Below are 20,153 nucleotides of genomic sequence, written 5' to 3'. Positions count from 1 at the left end.
AGGCAGATGGGGCTGTGCAGGCTCCACCTCTCATTTCACTAAGGTCACATTTGACATGACTGCATTTCAGATCCCACTTACTGCACTGTGGTGGGATTTTACTGAACTTACGTTACATCGGGTGATGTCCATATCTTTACTACGAGGTCTCCCCCGCCAAGCGCTGAGCTCTTCTTCAGAAGGGACTGTCTCCTTCTCATGCCTGGCACTTAGGGATGCTCACATTGGTGACTGGATGAGGAACAGGTTTGCACTGCTTAACACTTGGAGTGATGACAAATTCCTTGGCCTAAGAGGTGGCGGCCTGTTTCTGGACAGCTCTCCCTTATGTGCAACTGTGTCTGCTTCTTAGTAACTCAGAGCCCTCGGTGCTAATTCTGGGTGACCCAGAATGAGCCCAGCTCTTCAGTGTGGTAAAGAAGCCAAAGCGCGAAGACGATAATCATACCTCCCCAACCCCCTGTGCACGTGTGCATGGATGTGCGCGCGCACACACACACACACACATTTCTCAGGCTCAGCGATCCCACTTTCTCCTCTAGCTTTCTGAGACTTGATGCAGACTGTTTACGTAATGGTTGGCTTCCTCAGTATGTGATGTCCCTTTGGAGGTTTGTTAAGACCAAATGCTACATTCAAGGGGCGCATGACTAGTCCACACCTGATAGACTATGACCGTTTTTTCTTTAAAAAAAAACCTTTTTATTTAAGTACTGTGTAATAGACCAAGTCCACTAATCAAGATTATGCAACTTGATGAATGAAAAGAATATATTCTTATAATCACTACCCAGTGGAGAAATGGTGAGATATCATGCCCCAGTCCCCCCAACCTTCTCTCCTCCCACGTCTTTTAATACCATAGATGAGTTGTGTCTGTTCTTGAACTTTAAATTAATGGATCATGCACAATATGTTTCTGTGGTCAGTATATATGATTTTATATTTTATCGCCAATACCACACTATCTTCAGTACCGTAGCTTTAGAGTAAGTCTTGAAGTTGGAGAGTGTCAGTCTTTGTTCCTCTCCTTCACTATCGTGGTGGTTATTCTGGTCTTTTGCCTTTCTGTATAAACTTCAGAACCAATTTGTCAATATCCGCAAAATAACTTGCTGGGATTTTGATCATAATTGCGTTGAATCCATAGATCAAGTTGGGAAAAACTGACATCTTGACAATATTGTCTTCCTGTCCATGAAGATGGAACATCTCTCCGTTTATTTCATTCTTCTTTGATTTCTTCATTCATCAGAGTTTTGTAGTTTTCCTCATATAGATCTTGTACTTATTTTATTAGATTTATACCTAAGTATTTCATCTTTGGGGTACTAATGCAAATGGTATTGTGTTTTAATGTCAAATTCTACTTGTTCATTGCTGATATATAGGAAAATGTTTGACTTTTGTATCTTACAACCTTGTTATAATCACTTACTAGTTCCAGTAGTTTTTTTGTTGATTCTTTCAGATTTTCTACATAGACAATCATGTCATCTGCAAACAAAGGCTGTTTTATCTTTTTCCTTCCAAATTGGTATATATTTTCTTTTCTTATTGCATTAGATAGGACTCCAGTATGTTGTTGAGAAGCTGTAGTTAGAGGGAGAATCCTTGCCTTGTTCCTGATCTTAGTGGGAAAGCTTCACCTTTCTCACCAATAAATATGAGGTTAGTTGTAGGTCTTTTGTAGATGTTCTTTATCAAGTTGAGGAAGTTTCCCTCTATTCCTAGTTTACTGAGAGTTTTATTTTTTTATCATGAAAGGGTATTTGATTTTGTCAAATGCTTTTTCTGTATCTATTGATACAATCATGGGATTTTTACTCTTTAGCTACTAATGTGATAGATTGCGTTAATTTGTGAATGTTGAACCAGCCTTGCATACCCGGATAAATTCCAGTTGGTCAAACTGTACAATTCTTTGTATACCTTGTTGGATTCAATTTGCTGATTTCTTGTTGAGGATTTTTGCATGTATGGTCATGAGAGATTGCTCTGCAGTTTTCTTTGCTCACCGTGTCTTTGTCTGGTTTTAGTATTGGTGTCATGCTGGCCTCATGGAATGAGTTAGGAAGTAGTCCCTCTGCTTTTAATTTCTGGAAGAGATTGTTAGAGAATTTGGTATAATTTCTTCCTTAAGTGTTTGGTAGAATTCTCCAGTGAACCCGTCTGCGTCTGGGGCTTTCTGCCTAGGAGGTTTATTAATTATTGATTCAGTTTCTTTAATAAACATAGGCCTATTCAGATGGTCTGTTTCTTCTTGTGTGATTTTTGGCAGATGACGTCTTTCAAGGAATTGGTCCATTACATGTAGATTATCAAGTTTATGGGCATAGTTGTTCATAGTGTTCCTTTAATACCTTTTTTTTTTTTTTAAGATTTTATTTTTTCCTTTTTCTCCCCAAAGCCCCCCGGTACATAGTTGTGTATTCTTCGTTGTGGGTTCTTCTAGTTGTGGCATGTGGGACGCTGCCTCAGCGTGGTCTGACGAGCAGTGCCATGTCCGCGCCCAGGATTCGAACTAACGAAACACTGGGCTGCCTGCTACAGAGTGCACGAACTTAACCACTCGGCCACGGGGCCAGCCCCTCCTTTAATACCTTTTTAATATCCATTGAATCGTAGTAATGTCCCCTGTTACATTCCTGATATTAATAATTTGTGTCCCCTCTATTTTTTTCTTGGTTAACCTGGCTAGGGGCTTATCAATTTCATTGATCTTTTCAAATAACAAGCTTTTGGTCTTGTTTCTTGTTTTCAATTTGATTGATTTCTGCTCTGATTTCTATTATTTATTTTCTTCTGCTTACTTTGAATCTAATTTGTTCTTTTTCTAGTTTCATAAATTGGAAGCTTAGATTAGTGATTTTAGGTCTTTCTTCTTTTCTAATATATGCGTCCAGTGTTATGAATTTTTTTTAAGCACTGTTTTCACTGCAGCCCACAAATTTTGATAAGATGTGTTTCTATTTTCATTTATTTCAAAATATTTAAAAATTCCTCTTGATATTTCTTCTTTGAATCAAGTGTTATTGAGAGTCATGTTGTTTAATTTCCAAGTACTTGGGGATTTTTCTGCTTTTTTGAATTGGTTTCTAGTTTAATTCTGTTGTAGTCCGAGAGCAGACATTGCATAGTTTCTATCCTTTTAACTTTGTTAAAGTGTGTTTTATGGCCCAAACTGTGATCTGTCTTAGTGAACATTCGTGTGAGCTTGAGAAGAATGTGTGTTCTGCTGTTCTCGGATGAAGTAGTCTATGGATGTCAATATATTCAGTTGCTTGACGGTGTTGTTCACCGTCTCCAGCTGTAATGGTGGATCCATCTGTTCTCCTTGGAGTTCTGTTAGTGTTGCCTCACATGTTCTCTGTTGTTAGGCACATACACATTAAGGATTGTTAGGTTTTCTTGGAGAATTGACCCCTTTATCATGTAATGTTCCTCTTTATCCTTGACCATGTCCCTTGCTCTGAATTCTGCTCTGTCCAAAATTAATATAACTATGTCCACTTTCTTTTGATTAGGGTTAGCATAGTATATCTTTCTCCATGCATTTACTTTTACTCTGTGTCTTTATATTTAAAGCATATTTCTTGTAGACAACATATAGTTGGTCTTGTTTTTTGATCTATTATTACAATCTTGTCTTTTATTTTGTGCATTTAGACCATTGACATACAAAGTGATTATTGATATTGTTAGATTAGTATTTACCATATTTGTTTCTGTTTTCTATTTATTGCCCTTGATTTTTATTCCTATTTTTGTCTTCCATTCTTTTTTTGCCTTTTGTAGTTTGACTGAACATTTTATATAATTCCATTTTCTCTCCTTTCCTAGCATATCAGTTATACCTCTTTTTAGATAATTTTAGCGGCTCTCCGAGAGTTTGCAGTGTACATTTACAGCTGATCCAAGTCCACTCTCGCATAACACTGTACTGTTTCATGGGTAGTGCAAGTACCTTATAGTAACAAAATAACACTTTCCTCCTATCCCTTGTATCATTGCTGTCATTCATTTCACTTGTATATAAACATACATAAGCATACATATATAATATATGATATATGCATAAGCATACATATGTGATTACACTGTTGCTATTATTATTTTGAACAAACTGTTATCTGTTAGATCAACTAAGAATAAGAAAAATAAAAGTTTTTGTTTTACCTTCACGTACTCCTTATTTGACGTTCTTTCTTTCCTTATGTAGATTCTAGTTTTTGACCTATATTGTTTTCTTTCTCTCTAAAGAACTTTTAACATTTCTCACAATGCAGGTCAACTGGCAAGAAATTCCCTCAATTTTGTTTGTCTGAGAAAATCTTTATTTCTCCCTCACTATTGAAAGATAATTTTTTAGGGTATATATAGAATTCTAGGTTGCTGTTTTTTTCCTCCAAACACTTTAAGTATTTCACTTCACTCTCTTCTTGCCTGCTTGATTTCTCAGAAATTGGGTGTAATTCTTTTCCTTGCTCCTCTATAGGTAAGGTAATTTTTTCTTCTAGCTTCTTTCAGTATTTTTTGTTTACCTTTGATTTTTCTGTAGTCTGAAAATGACGTGCCTAGGTGTAGATTTTTTGGCACTTATTTTCCTTGGTATTCTCTGAGCTTCCTGGATCTATGGTTTGGTGTCTGACCTTAATTTAGGGGAAATTCTCAGTCATTATTGTGTCAAATATTTCTTCTCTTCCTTCCTTTCTTCTCCTTCTAGCATTCCCATCGTATGTATGGCTCACCCTTTATAGTTGTCCCACAGTCCTTGGACAGTCTGTTTTGTTTCTTTTTTCAGTCTTTGTTCTCTTTGCTTTTTCATTTTGAAGGTTTCTATTGAGATATCCTTTAGCTCAGAGATTCTTCCTCAGCCATATCCAGTATACTAATAAGTCCATTGAAGACACTCTTCATTTAAGTTATAGTGGTTTTGATCTCTGTGATATCATTACTTTTTGGTTCTTTCTTAGACTTTCCATCTCTCTGCTTACATTGCCCGTCTGTTCCTGCATGCTGTCTACTTAATCCATCAGTGCCCTTAGCATACTAATCACAGTTGTTTTAAATTCCCAGTCTGATAATTCCAACATCCCTACTGTATCTGAGTCTGGTTCTGCAACTTGCTGTCTCTTCAAACTGTTTTTGCCTTTTGGTATGTCTATTAATTTTTTTTGATAACTGGACATGATGTACCAGGTAAAAGGAACTGCTGTGAATAGGCCTTTAGCAATGTGATTATAAGTTGTGGGGGGAAGGCAAGCATTCCGCAGTCCTGTGATCCTGTGATTAGCTCTCAGTCTTCTAAGGAGACTGTTCTTCTAGCTTGTGAAGTCCACATGCGCTTCTCCATTTTCCCCCTCCTCCTTAGGTAGGACAGGATGGCTGGAGTGGACTGGAGTTGGGTGTGGTATTGGTGGACAATACATAAGTTATTTAACCAATCCTCCTTTGCTGTGCGTTTGCCTCTAGTTTTTCTCTAGTTGAACAAATACTGTGGTGAACATCCTCAGAGCTCAATTGTTTTGCATCTCTTGGATTCCTTAGAATGGAGTCCCTGGAAGTGGCATTGTTAGATCTGTGGGTGTCTGGGCTCTGATGTTTGATAGGAATTGCCAAACTGCCTGCCATAAATTTATACCTCCACCAAAAATAGCATGCCCGTTCCCTGCATGCTGCCAGCACTGTGGGTTGGCTATATGTTCATCTTTGCTAATTTGATGGCAAAAAAGAACAAAGAAGGAAAAAAGGAATCTTCTTGTTTAAAATTCTATTTCTTTAACTGCTAGTCAGGTATAACATTTTTAAATGTGTTTAAGGGCAATTTGCTTTTCTTCTTTTGTGAGTTGTCTGGGTTTTGCCCCCAGCCTACTTTTCTTTTAAGATCTTTGTCTTTTTCTCCTCCTGTGTCTTTAAGTCCTTATATAGTAAGGACTCTCATGTATCCTGCAAGTATTTTTCTGATTTATTTGCCCTTTTGTTTTGTTTCTGCTGTTTTTATCATAGAGAATTTAGTTTTTCTGTAGCCAAATTTTTGTTATCATACATCAAAAGACCTTCCCCAGCTCAAGATTAAATATCTATTCGTATTTTCTTCTTGGATATTCAAAGACTTTTTCCCTGACATTTAAATCTTTAATCCTTATGGAATTGGTTTTGGCATATACAGTGAATTAGGGAACTAACTTTAGTTTTTTTAATGGTTAACCAATTTTAATCACATTTTCTAACTGATTATTTCTGGTAGATAAGAAAACCAATGACTTTGTGTGTTTCTTTTAAAATTTGCAGCCTTGCTCAAGTTCTTACTTATTCTAGTTTTTTAGTGGATACTCTAATTTTCTAGATAGAAAATTGTATACCCTTCTTTCCAATATTCATACTTCTTGTTTTATCTTCTCTTATTTCTTTGGCTCTAATTTCTAGACCAGTGTTAAATAATTGTATGCATATTAGGGCATTTTCTCTCTCTTTTTTTTTTTTTACCAAAATTAATCTGGCATTTTCTTCTTTTTAAGTTTACAGAATTAAATTTTCGTGTATGTTCTTTTGCTGTTGCAAAAACTCTGGCTTGTAGGAACCCCACCATTGCCTCTCCCTTTGTGTGATCAGTGAAGTCTTAGGCGTCTTTGGCTAAATCTGAATTGAGTTCCTCATGGGCTCAGGGCTCTCCTGGTTGTGATCTTGTGAGGTGAGCAAGGTGCAGGAATAAGGGGCATGCTCTGTGTATCTCTCCTCAAGCCTGTCGGCCACTTTCGCCCTAATGTTTATCAGAAAAGCTCTCACACTCTAATGGCTGAGGGTTTGCTAGAGGGAAACCCTTGTCAATATTATCCTGTAGCCCAAGAACCAGCTACCCTGTAATATGTGAAATGGTAGGATTCCCTTATGTTGCATTTTTCTGGCCTCTATCAATTGGGAAAAGTCAGAAATCATTTTGTTATTTGTTATCCTGTACAGCAGGAAACTGGAGTTGAGGACAGAGCAAACAAGGGATGTGATTGCCCTTCAACTCCACTCTGCTCCTTGGAGAGGAGAGGTTGGGAGAGACCTAGGTGGGACTTCCCAGCACGGGTGCTTGTCCTTGCTTTTCCCTCTCTGCTCTCTGAAAGGCTTATCCGGTTCCCATTAGATCATTCTATCTCGCCCTATATGAACACCCCAAAACTGTGTGCTCCCTCAGCTCATGGTGAAGCATCTTCTCTGATGATTTCATGAAGTCTCCTGCCCTAAAACGTTCCTCTGACCCTGGGAGAGGCCTACACATCCCAGGTTATTGCTTCACATTAAAGTTTTGAAGCCTCATTGGGAAGACATGGTACATTCAAATCTAGTAGGTGTTCCTCCATTAGGCCGCTCTTGGCCATCAGCTCCTCAGCCCATTAGAGTCCCAGATGGGCCAGCTGGTCTCCTAGCAGATTCTTGAGGTGCAGATGACAGGGAGGTTTTGACGTGGCGTGGTGGGAGTGACAGATGGTTAGGGAGACTGTCCTGGGGGGCTCCCCTGCACACCCTGTGTACTGAAGGAAGAGTGTTACTGGAGAGGCATCGCAGGCCAGCCAGAGAGCCCTGGTGTCCGTACCAGTTTTGCCCATGGCGTCCCTGTTTGGCCCTCATGACCCTGCTGCAGGCTGTGTTGTCTCTCTCTCCCCCGGGCTTCCTCCTAGTCATTTCCCTCTTTTGTTCTCCATCAGTTCTCAGTCCTTTCTCTCTCCCACCTTCCCTTCCACACCCCCCGCCATTTGTCACTGCAGCTCCTGGCACCTGTGAAGGCATCCTGGGTCTGTCCTTCCTCACCAGCTGCCTGTCAGTCTTCCTCCTTGCTTCTGGCCTCTTCCTTTCTCCTTCCGTTTCCACTCTGTGCTTTATCCTTGGTATTGTCTGGCATGCCATAGAATTTAAGAGGGTTATTCAAAGCTTTATGTACCCATGACTCTAAATAAATATAGTTTGATTGGGTCATTAAAAATGTTCTTTAATGGAGTCAGAAACTTAAAATGTTTTACACTTAGCTGAATTTATATATTCAAAATATTTTATTTCATTAAATAAACAATGGGGACGTGAATTTTAAAATACTAACTATATTGTAGATTGCCCCACTTTTCCATTCAGGGAATCTTTGCAGCTGTAATCACTACACAAGAGAGAAAGAGAGACCCTAGGGAAGGTGTCAGGGTTGACTGTTTTCATGTCACACCTCGCAATGAGTACTAACCATTCTTTGAATCACTGCTTGGAGTCTTTTCTTAGCCTCAACAATACTAACGGTCTCTTGTTCTCTTTTTTGTTGTGTGCATGTCCCCGTGCTTGTGTACATGGTGGCTCCGGCAATTCCAGGACGAAGTCCTGACCGTGATCAGAAGAGTGGATGACAACTGGGCAGAAGGAATGCTGGGGGACAAGGTTGGGATTTTCCCCCTCCTGTACGTGGAGGTAAGGCCATGCTGCCACGCCCGCTGCTGCTTTCACCCTGGGCGTTTGTTTCACTAGTCCAGGGATGACCTGAGCTTGGAGCCTCCTTTTCTAAGAGAGAAGGAAGCTACTTCACAATAGTCTAAGGTCGGATAGACTTGTAAGATGCACGGTTTCCCGAACACTTTGTAAGCTTCCATTTGTGCGTTTGCTTCAGCTCCCGGGGGGTGTTCTTCATCCTGCTGCTTAAGATCTGAGAACTTGATGCATGAATACCACTTGCCGTGCAATCTAGAAGTCAAAAATCTGAGCTCCCAGACATTTTTAGCCAATGGAACTTTTTCCCAGGCAGACTGTTACAGGGATACTCAAAGACATACATGAGAATGTTCACGGAAACTTGATTATGATGGCCCCAGGCTGGAAGCAGTTCAAATGTCCATCAACTGTGGAATGGATAAAGTGTGGTATGTCCATATGATGGACTGCTACCCAGTAGTGAAAATGAACAAAAGATTACTACGTTTTCTAGATTTTTGAAAGAAGCCAGACACAAAAGAGCATATGCTGTAGGATTTTTTTAAAGGAAGTTCCAAAGCAGGCCCGACTACCTCGGGGTAACAGACGTCAGAGCAGCGGTGCCTTCAAGGGCAGATTGACTGGAAGAGACAAGGAGGCTTCTGGGATGTGGAGGTGTTTTAGATCTTAGTTTGGGGAGTGGCTACACAGTTGTAGCAGCTGTAAAATGGTGTTCAGTTAACATTTGTGCACTCTTTTTTACACTGCAATTTAGGAAGCTAGGGAAAAATGTTATAGGGAACCCCAAGGCAGGTAACAGTAGCATCCACCCCTTGCTGATGGCTGAGTCAGGCCCATCAGCTACCCCCTTCTCTGGAGGAGGGTCAGGCATCATCAGGGAGGCCAAGACTGTGGGCGCAGGGCTGGGAAACCAACCAGCTGGGCTTCTGACAGCTCTCCTTGGTTCCGCAGTCATACGCAAAGTCACTGGCAAGTTGCCCATCTGTGCCTTCCCAGGGTTGATTGCCTAGCCACTGGAGATGTGCCTTTCGAATACTCTTCCCTCCAGGATGTAGGGCGTCTCCTTCATCTCTCTGGCTCTGTGGCCTTTTGTGCCCCATACTGGCCCTCACAGGGCCACCTCTGCTCTGAGCACAGGCTCCTTACACCCTGTATGTTTCCTCAGATAGGACAGCCCTGTGGCCCTTGAGGCTCAGGGGCCTGGCCCTCCTCCCAGGAGCCATGGCAGGGGCGTCACTCCTCCTTGTCCTGCACCTTCCTGGGCAGGGCTGCAGCCTGTGCAGTGCCTAGCCCCACACCATCGCCCTAGGAGCCCTGGCCGCAGCCACAGTGCCACCTCAGATGCTCAGAAACAGACTCCTGGGTTCTCTGCAACAACCAGTGACACCAGAAGCCCCAAATGGGGATTGCTGAGGACCGTTTTTCACTGTTTTTATATTGATTCCCTTTTGAGGTGCTTGAAATGTGGAACAAAAGGCCACTGTGACTCTTGCCTAGCCTTAGGGTGTGTCCTGGTGGGTTGGAAAGTTAGCCCAGACTGTTGTCCTCTTTGAGGCCGAGCAGGTGTGTGAGATCAGAGTGGTCAGAGCCGGGGTCTTCTGCAGGCTTGGAACCCGAGCTAGACTGGTGCCGCGAGGGAGCCTGGGGCTTCCTTCTCTGGATGCCACTCAGGCAGATGGCACAGTTTGGAGTGTACTTTATGCCAAGAGATGGAGCTGGTGCTCCTGAAGGAATGTGGTGGACCCGTGCTCCTGCAGGACTGACTGACAGAGAGCTCTCCTGCAGCCCATTCAGCTGGGGTTTGAAGCGTGTACAGGGTGCAGGTTTGTGGGCAGGCATCCGACTGGGGTCCTGTGGGGCAGCGGGACTTCCGCCCCACCTGGGCTCCCCAGCAGTCAGTTCAGGCCTGATGCTTGATGGACTGCAGTGGATCTGTAAGAAGTGGACGAGAACTTTTGCGCTGCAGACCGTATAGTCGTCTCCCACCTGGGGCTATTTCTTCACCCTGGGCTTTCTGGGCAGGCACAGTGGGACAAATGGACTAAAACTGGCCTGGAGCTGGCCTGACCCTCCGCTGCTGGCGGCCTGTATCCTGAGAAGGCAGTGCTGTCTCCAGAAATGTCCATACTTCCTGGTGTACTGTGGAAATCATCCTCTCCCCCAGGTACCCACCTGCCCACTGGTCACGGGCGCTGCATCTGTGTGTGCACCCGCCGCCTCCTCCTCCCCACCCCCGTGCACCTTTCCTGCCCAGGCCTTGACTTTCCTCACTGCCCTTCCAGCTCCTCTTCCTCCTTCCCGGCCCACAGTCCTGCGCCCTGGAACCTGCCTCCTTGTTCTTTTCTCCCCACTGGTTTTATGAGCAGTCACCGTTCAGCAGCCGTCTTCACATGGGAACTCATGGCATGTGTCACTGACTCCTGCCCGTTCGTCAGAGGACTGCTGAGCAGGACACTTTCACTGGTGTCTACCCAGGACAGAGAGAAGAGCAGGCAAGGGGTGCTCTTGCCCTTGGGGAATAAACCCAGACGCAAGACAGGGCCTTCCTTCTGTGTCTCCAGTCCTTGACAGGGCAGAATTATTGCAGTCGTTTTGGTTTTTCAGAAGGCACTGTTCCAATAGGAGTGAGAATGATTCCATCTGAGGGAATTCCTCAGGCCTGGGGACGGGGGAGCCCCTTCCTTGGTGTGTGAGGGCTGTGGTGGACCAGTGGCGGGGTCAGTGCACTGTGGGAACACGGAGGAGGTGCTCGGTCATTCCCGAGTCTTGCCATGGCTTGGCTGGGTCCAACTTTGGCGTCCCCACCCTGTAGCATGAGTGCTCCAATGGGAGCTCTTGCCAAGCCAGCCCCATTCTCCTTTTTCATGGGGCTCCAAGATGGCATGCTTGGGGTCTGCCGTTCCTGAGAGCAGGGCCTGTACCTCATGGGCAATGGCAGCCCCAGTGGCAGGACCACGAGTGGGCCATGGGACAGCTCAGGGCATCGTGGGCTTCAGAGGTGGACCCAGTGGGACCCAACACCACACACTAGACATGTGACCTTTGACAAGTTCCTTAACTTTCCTGGGCCTCAGTTTCCTCTCTCAAACGAGGGCAGTGACACGGGCCTCGGGGTAGTCATGTGGCTTAAAGACAGTAACAGAGTGCACAGACAAGGCTGCCATGAGGTGGGCTCCTCGTGTGGGCTGTCTGCTTTGTTTCGTTATCGTAAATGTTTGCTGAATGACTGACTCCTCGCTGGCCCGTTCGGGCGTCTGTTGAAGGTCTTTGTGTGGTTCCTGGGCTTGGGCTTTATTTGGCCTCGCATCCCCAAGTGTTTTCTTGCAAGTGCTCATTTTGGCTCCCCCAGCGGCTGGGGGCTCTTTGAGGGTAGGTGTGCCCCCGTCCGTGCAGGCAGGACAGCCCCAGCCGCGGCTTCCTAAGCTGAGCAGTTAGCAGTTGGATAATGTCAACAAGACAGGCGATGCAGCATTCCAGTGCTGGTGATAGGAGCGGCAGCTTGCTTGCACGCTGTCCTTGAGCAGCACGGGTGGGAGTCAGCTCAGTCCAGAGACAGGACGCAGGGCTGTGCTCTCCTGTCCTGCCGAGGCCCCGGAGGGACTTGCATGCAGACTTAGAAGGCACATTAGCAGATTTGCCCATGATGCTTGTCTGTAGGAAAACCTCTCCATGGGGCCAGAATTCAGATGCCAAAGACATAATAGGCTGGAACTGCAGTTGTAAAGAATGGTGAAATGTAGTAAGCATAGATGTCAGGTTCTGCCCTCACGCTCTGAAAACCAGTTGTTCAAGCAGTGTAATGCCGAGAGCTAGATCACCAGCAGTTAATAAAAAGAGCCCGAAGTTAGTGGGGGCTGCGGTGGTGCTTTGTTTACTGGGGGGGACATTTACAGATTAGCTCCTCTGCGTGATCGCTGTGTGTGGCCGGCTACCTCGGGGACGCGCCATGTAGGGCACACCCTCATGGACACTCATGCCCTGCCACGCGCAGAAACAGCCCGCATCACCTCTGCCTGGGCAGCAAAAGGAGGAGGGTCTGAGGAGGGTCCCCCTTCCCGACTTCCCCTCCGTGTCCCGGTGACAAGGGTGAAGGGCGGCCGCTCTGTGCCTAAGATGGCCCCGAGTCTGTGGCGTGTTGACAGGCAGGGGTGGTGGAGGGCGTGGAAGGCTGATGGCACCAGCCAGCCCGCTCTGCCGGGCAGTGCTCTGCTCAGGGCCAGAGAGAGCTCTTGGCGCCCTCAGGTCTGGTTTGGGAGAAGAGGGCGGTGGTGGTTCCCTGGGGGAAGGTCTCCCCTCCCCTCAGCGACTAGGGTGCCCTGAGAGCTGACACTGTGCTCCTGGTCTGTTCACTCACTGTCTGCTTTTATTTGCACAGCTTCTCAGAGGGTGTTATGGGTGAGAAGTTGTCCCCCTATTTGGCAGGTGAGAAATATGGAGCCCAAATGGGATGGCACCGTGCACTGGGGCTTGCCCACCTGACCTCAGCCCAGCTCTTTCCCAGTGTGGATGGGCATGCACTGAAGTGGGGAGGAGTTCTCTTGACCTGGAAGGAGGCATGGCTTGGTGCCATGGAATGCCTCGGGGCTCTTCTAGAAATATAGCGTTGCAGGGAAAACTTCTCTTGTGAACTCGGGAGGTCTTGCATAGTCCAGCGTGCGTGTGCCCCTGCACACACACACGGGCAGGGCTGGCTTGAGATGGGAGAGGCTGAAGCACATGGTGACTGTGGGTCAGGGGCAGCCTCTGCTGGACTCAGAAATGGGAAGTGGAAATAGGGGCACAGACGAATTGGCAGAGCTGCTGGTGACCTGTGAGCGTCTGGTAATTCAGAGAAAGCACCCTCGCGTCAGTGGATTTAGTCAGATCGCCCCGGGATCTGGGGAGAGCAGGAGATGGAGACTTTCTCTTGCCTTCTGTGACCATGGCTATGTGAGCACAAGGTGTCCCACGTTTGCCACAGACATGGGCCACTCCACCGTTCTCCCCAGTGCTGGACATGGAGATCCGAGTGTCCAGGCTTCCTCTCTGTGGCTTGTCAAGCCCATTGCTTTGGGATACAAGCAAATAGAATTTCAGTGGTGGCGAAGGCTACCTTACCCTTGCACCTGACCCACGGGAGACAGAAGGGCCTGAGCTCTGAGGATGTCCAGCCTTGGCTGCTGCTGCAGAGGGAGCGGTCAGGTCTTGTGTGGAGGGCTGAGCAGACATTCTCCAGGGGCCTGCTATCCAGTGGGGTCCCCAGTCGAGAGGAGTCCAGAGGCCTGGCAGGAATTTTCAAATGTGTCTACAGCAGTCACTTTCTGAGTGCCTGTCCCACGTCTGGCAAGCCTGTGCCCTGTGTGGGCTGTGGCAGGCAGGGCCGTGGGCTAGCTGGGTCTGTGGCTCATTTCCCCCTGGAGACTGTGTGGGTGGAGTGCCACCAGGGATCCCCAAGAACCATCCCCAGGCCTGTGGCTCCTCGGGCCAACTCTCCAACCCTACCACTGCCCTACCCGGCAGGCTCGAGTCTGCGGCCGACTGACGAGGAGGGGTCCGACCCTGGCGCCCCAGCCCTGCTCACTGCCCCCAGCCACGTGGCCTTCCTCTGTCTCCTGACAGCCCAGGGCCCTCCCTGCCTTGGCATAGCGCGGCGAGCCAGCACGGGCACCAATCCACCTGGCTCCAGACTTTCATCCCCGTGCCTCATTGTCCTCATCTGTGTTCTAGTGTAATGACCGTGCCCACCTCACCGGGTTCTGCTGAGGATAAAATTGACAAGTGCAGTGCACAGAACGGTGTCTGGCACAGAGTCAGACCATGTGCTAGAAATTATCGTCACCTTTCATATTATCTTTAGACCCTACACAATCCAGTGCCTCCGAGTCACCTCGCTGTGTGGACAGCAGCAAGAGGCCACGAGTCTCCTCGCAAAATTGCATTTTTGTGCTGGACTCTTGTTCTTGAGGCTGTCGTATGAATGAGGAAGAAGACTTTGACCCTTAAAAAAAGTTTGGAGCAGTCTTCCCTTTCGTTCAGAGCGAAGGGAAACGGTGATTTGTAGAATGAATATCCATTAACTGTGTAGGGAAAGGAGCCTTGTCTGGAATGATCGAGCTTTCAGAAAAGGGGCGCCCCTTGCCACGCTGTGGGCAGAGCGTGGGATCAGTGATTCAGTGTGGGAGGGGCCTGCCCCAGTCACTGGTCTGCTGGAAGGAAAGCAGATTCTGAGCAGCAGGCTGGGCTGGGGCTGGAGAGGCCCCAGCATCCCTGGGCGCCCCCTACCCCTACCCCGCGGCACAGCGAGACCAGGCAGTTAATTTATGCTTCCGTAAACCGTTTTGTATTTGAAAGAGGATGAATGTGTGATTAAATTCTGCTCTTGTTTGTATTTCTTGTTGCTAAATTTGCAACGCAGTTCATGTGCTAATGTTCTTAAATATGTAAATTTGGAGGAGAATTTACTGGGTTATCTTTGGGGTTTTAGTCATGGTAAGTCTTCATACCCTGTTCTTGGATCCAGCTGAGAAAAAGATGAGTGTCTGAGAGATGGAAATTGAAATATTAACTTTATTATCAATAAATCTCAGTAGGAGAATATAGATCAGATCTGGGACAAGGGAACTTGCTGGTTCCTCACCCTCAAGCATAGACCTTGGGACCTCCCAACCCAAGAGAGAGTCGAGACTGAAAACTGACACCTGCCTAGAATTGCTCCTGAGCCAGAGCTGGGAGAGTGGAAAGAGGAGAATGACCTCCAGGCCCTACGGCTTCTGATAGATTAGCTCCACCTGGCCAGTGCAGGTGGCCTGAGACTGTGAAGATCTCCCTCGGTTAGGGAGGCACATAGAGTGTTCACAGATGAAATTATGTGGTTTCTGCAATTTGCTTTGAAACACCCCAGAAAAACAGTGGAGGAGGGCAGGCGGTGCAGGAGTCGAGAATGGCAGAATGGTGCTGGTGGCTGAAGCTGAGTGATGGGTGCCTCTTTCTACTTTTGTGTCTGTTATAAAAAGTTAAAAAGTCCTGCGTTAGGCCTTGCTGCCCCTGCAGTCAGGTAACTGATGGGGGGATGAGAGAAGAGGCCAAGAGTGCTGTCCAGCGTGTATCACTCTGCCTCTGCCAGGAAGGCAGACGCTCCTGCCGCAGGGGTAGCGGCTGCGCCTGGCCTGCGGTGGAGGTGTGCTGCGCCCAACTCATCCTCTGCTCACCTCTCTCTGCTTCCGGTTTCCTTCCATCTTGGCCTGGTGGATTCCTTCCACCTTCTGAGCTCTGTGGTGCTCTCGCGGCAGCCCCCATGGGAGCACGATGCAGGGCAGCTCCCTGAGGATTCTGGAGTCTCCCTAAGGCATGTGACCACAGTCTGTGCCCCTATATCAAGACACTGCTGCTCAGCGGGCGAAACCAGACCATCTGAAGGAGGAGACCTGTGCTGGGCCTTCCCTGAAACGTCGTGCTCCTCAAAGGGACTGTGTTTCCACTAAACTGAAAAGCACCAAAGTCTTTTATGGCGCTTCATGCTTTGTACAAAATGGAAAAAGATATGTTCCTGCTGCAATTCAGGAAGCCTCACGGTTGGTTGACAGATAGCCCAGCCAAGGCTGCTCTTTTCTTTAGTTTTTCATGACTTTATGATTGTAAAAGTAGTACCTGGCTATTGTTCAAAATAGGGAGATTCAGAAAGTGTAAAAAAGAAAATTAAAATCACCTACAATCCTACCAGTAAATGTAAATACACGTGTAGGAAGAGAGTGAAATGTTAGCATGTTGTTCCGTTTCCTTTATTCATTCCTATGTATAAATTTACATATATTTTGAACAAATTTGGGATTGTGCAGCACCAGTATTCTATCTTGCTTTTTTCATTAAATTGTGAGAATTTTCCAATGATGTTCTTGCGGTAGCTTCAAAGCCCTCACCCCACAGTCTGTCCTCAGCACAGCAGTCAGGGCTCCTGCTGAATGTGTGTTGGTTGTCCCTCTGCTGTGTAGACCTCCCAGCCCCTCCCCCATCTCACTCCAGGAAAACCAGGACCTGCGGAGGCCGGAGTCCCGCGCAGCTGATCCGTCACCTTGACCTCACTCTACCCACGAGCCCGCTCCAGCCACTCTGGCTTCCTTGCTCCTCCCCAGACACACCAGCCTCGCCTACTCCCACCACAGGGTCCTGGCACCTGCTGTTCCTGCCTCTCTGTCGCTCCTCCCCCAGATGTCAGTCCCCCTGCTGTGTCTCCTGCAGGTCTTGTGTCCCAGGTCACTTGCTCTAAGCCCCCTGTGTTACCACACTGCCCTCCCCACCAGCACATCTCCTGCTCCTGCTGTCTGCTCCATACACCCCTCACCACCTGACACACTAGCTGTATGTAATCCAATGCTTACTGCCTTACTCTCTGGGTCTCCCTGAGACAGGAGTTCTGTCTGATTTTTAACCGATGTGCCTTCAGTGCCAAGCAGAGGCCCTGGCACACAGTAGGCATCGAATACATGTGTGCTCTATGATCAGAGCCCTTCTCCTTCTCTAGCACCAACCCCAGGTGGTTGGCGTCTGTCCTCCCCGGGCCAGTCTACCTGGTCTCAGCCCCCTGCTGCCGCACGGACCCCGGAACCCTAACAAGTCGCACAGACCTTCCTCGGCAGCCTCTGCACCAGCTCCATAGAACGCACCCATCGCTGCTCAGGAGCTCACAGAGCTTCAATCCACAGCCAGCTTCTGTTCAGCCTGGAGTCTGCACAGCCCGAGCCCACTTACTTCTGACCCTGCACACACAGCGCATGCACAGATGCACATGTGCACACACTCACGGACACACACAGCACATGCGCACACATACACCTGCACGTCTTCCCTGCCTTGAATTACTCATGTCACATTTGGCCCCTGTCCATCACCATGGAAATTAAATTCCTTCTCCATTTAGCCCAACCTCTCTCTAATAGATCTTTTATTCAGTGTGCACTTATGAGTATTCATAAGCCCCTTTTGTGACCATGGAGTACATCCTTAGGAAAAGTTCTTTCCATGAAAAAGCTTCACCAGCACATACTGTGCACAGCTCCAAGGTGCCTGGGGAGAGACTGAAGTGAAGCCAGGGCACCCCATGGGCTGCCTGCCTCTAGCTGCCGGGTCGCGTGTGAAGTGGGCGTGAGTCGCAGCTCCCTCCAGGAGTTGCTGAAGGCACGTGTGACCATGCTGAGCGCAGTGTTCAGGTCATCCTCCATGAGTAGGCACCCTCGCATACACATGCAGATGTTAGCTGCATTCATGCATTGATTAGGTATTTATTGTACACCTCCTGTGTGCCCAGCACTAAGCTTGTTAACCACCTGTGAAATAAGACGGCTGTTTGTAAGTGGACGAAGGAGCCTCTGATTTTCAGAATTCCGTATCAGCTCGGAGGTCTTGATTGTCTTGTAGTTACAAGGGTTGTCCTGAGATCTCAGAGAGAGAGTGAGCCAGAGAAAGAGAGACTGAGGGAGAAGGGGAGGGAGAGACATGGAGAAATGGAGAGAGAGGGTGGAAATGCTTGCTGTCTGGAAGCCAAGTGGTTGGAGGCTTAAATTAAGAGGTGGTGAAGTGGCAGGTGGCGTGTCAAGCCCACAGTAGCAGAACAGTTCAGTGGAGGCCTGGCTGGAGCTTCATGAACCATGGCTGAGCATTTTTCTGTCCCTCGGCCACACTGGGAGCCTCCAGGGGCAGTGTCCTGGGCCTCGCCTGATCTTGGGAGCTGATTTTTCTGTCCCGGGGAAGCTGTGTATGGGGTGCTTGCCTGCTGTGGGTGCACAAATGTCCCGTAGGGGAGGAAGACATTTCCTCTACCCACTCTGGGTCCTTCTGGCTGAACAATGAATTAAATTCACATAAGACAGAATAACAGGAGAAAATCAAACAAAGCTTTGTAACATGTATACATGGGAGAGACTCAGGAAAACTAAGCAACTCGCCAAAATGGCCGAGGTTCTCATCTTAAATACCCTCCTCAGCTAGAGGCAAAGGAGGATGTTGGGGGTGGGGGGAGTCAATTATGGGAGAGTACCAGAAAAGTACAGTAAACAAGAGTGAGGTTATATGCAGATTTAAGTCCTTGCCTCCTGCATTGATGAGAGTTCCTAGAGATAAGGTCATACCCCCTCCTTCCTGGTACAGAGAGGGAGACACCTTTGCAGATGGAGATTTCCCTTACAAATGTAAATGTGTCTTACAAAGGGTAACTTCTGCTTTTCAGAGTTTCTCTTGTCTGCAGTTTTAAAAAGTAACCAGCCCAAAATAATCCTCATGCCAAAGAGACGTATTTTGGGGTGACCAATGCCAGTCCCCTGCAGTCCCATCCGCTTCCCAGGTGCCATGTGAGGACAGATGGGGCCCTCAGCGCCACCCGCAGGATCAGAAACCCAGCATAGCTGGCAAGTGTGTTCAAGGATGGGGCAGGGGGACACAGGAAGGGCTGGGTGGATTCCAAATGAGGAGTGTTTCCAAACCCATGTCTCCTGCAGGGGGTGCACGCTGAGGGCCCCAGAAAGGCTCCTGGCTGTTGGAGCCACGTGGGGCCGGGGCACTGCTACCAGCTGCACAGGTGTCTATTTTCCACCCAGGCCAATGGGAAGAAGAGGTTTTATGTCTCATTGGGTCTCTTCTGCCCTCGATGCCAGTGGCTGTCAGTATTTTTGGATTGAGACTCAGTGAGAAATGCCTTTCCATCCCCACCATGGGCGCGCACCCCAGTGTGTACGTGAAACTGAACGGACACTTCCTGGGGCTGCTTCACCCAGCCCGCTGAGGCTTTCTGACAGTGTCTCTTCTAATCTGGGTCACTTTTTAAAAAGCGCTGGTCAGGGCCCCCTAAATCAATAGGTACAAACGACTGCTCTTAGGGATACACACAGCTCTGTGAGTAAGGAAAGGAAATATTAGACCTTCTATTGACATTTGTTATTTAAGAATTTTTAACTTACTTTTATTTTCTATTTTGTGTGGCTTTATGATGCATATAATATAGTGGCACACTAGAAAATATGTCATTTATCGGAGGTGTGTTCCGAGAAATGCTTTCCTGACAGGGGTGCACAGTCACTGAAGAGGTTAGAGGCCCCTGGCCTGGGTCATCGCTGGTGGCCTGGCCCTGGGGTCCACCGGTGAAGCTGCCCCTGCCTGCTGGCTTCTGAACTCTATGCCAGCCATGTCTCCTTACAGTGCTCCCCTGCTCCTTCCTCAGCCACCTACGACCTGTGACCTGTGCAGCAGAAGGACCCTGTGAGGTGTTTACTTCAGTCCTCTGCTTAAAATGGCCAGAAATGCCTTGGCCAGCACACTGGGGACGTGATGGCTCTGTAGGAGGCCCCTCACCCCGCCTGTGCGCTGAGGTCTGCCACCTTCCCACAGAGAGACGCCCCTCGGGGCTTCTTGCAGAAATGGAGAATAAGTGGTGCCTTTTGTTTCCTGAAAAACAACCTTTTTTCTCCTTTTATCTGCAGGCACAATTATCACAGGGTCTTTATGCTAATCTCAGCGCTTCCAGGAGGTGTCCTCTGGCTCACGGATGTCCCCCGCCAAGGCGCTAATCCTCACTCTTTGCTGCTCATGAGCCTTTTCTCTGACTTGGACACGTTCTCGGCAAATGAGAGAAGTTTTCTGTTTTTTCATTTTTATCTATATCAGACTCTGTCTGGAATCTTTCTTCTCATGGGCCCTGATACTGAAATGAGACCGTGATGCTGGCACAGGAA

General features: G+C 47.5%; 1 protein-coding gene across 3 annotated transcripts in view; it reads left to right on the top strand.

Annotated features, from left to right (window-relative positions):
* SH3RF3 (SH3 domain containing ring finger 3) overlaps positions 1-20,153 on the top strand; it is a 345,250-nt gene that overhangs the window by 209,378 nt on the left and 115,719 nt on the right. For 2 of the 3 annotated variants that reach the window (XM_070571921.1, XM_070571923.1), the window contains one exon: positions 8,344-8,439. The exons of the other annotated variant lie outside the window; for it this stretch is intronic. In XM_070571921.1, the coding sequence (XP_070428022.1) occupies positions 8,344-8,439 (96 nt within the window). The remainder of the gene's footprint in view (positions 1-8,343; positions 8,440-20,153) is intronic. 3 annotated transcript variants of the gene reach the window in all.

The sequence above is a fragment of the Equus przewalskii genome, chromosome 14 (genome assembly GCF_037783145.1).
Source record: "Equus przewalskii isolate Varuska chromosome 14, EquPr2, whole genome shotgun sequence".
In the NCBI taxonomy this organism is placed as follows: Eukaryota; Metazoa; Chordata; class Mammalia; order Perissodactyla; family Equidae; genus Equus; species Equus przewalskii.
Note: the sequence above shows the minus strand (reverse complement) of the source record. Positions and strands in the feature narration are given on the sequence as shown.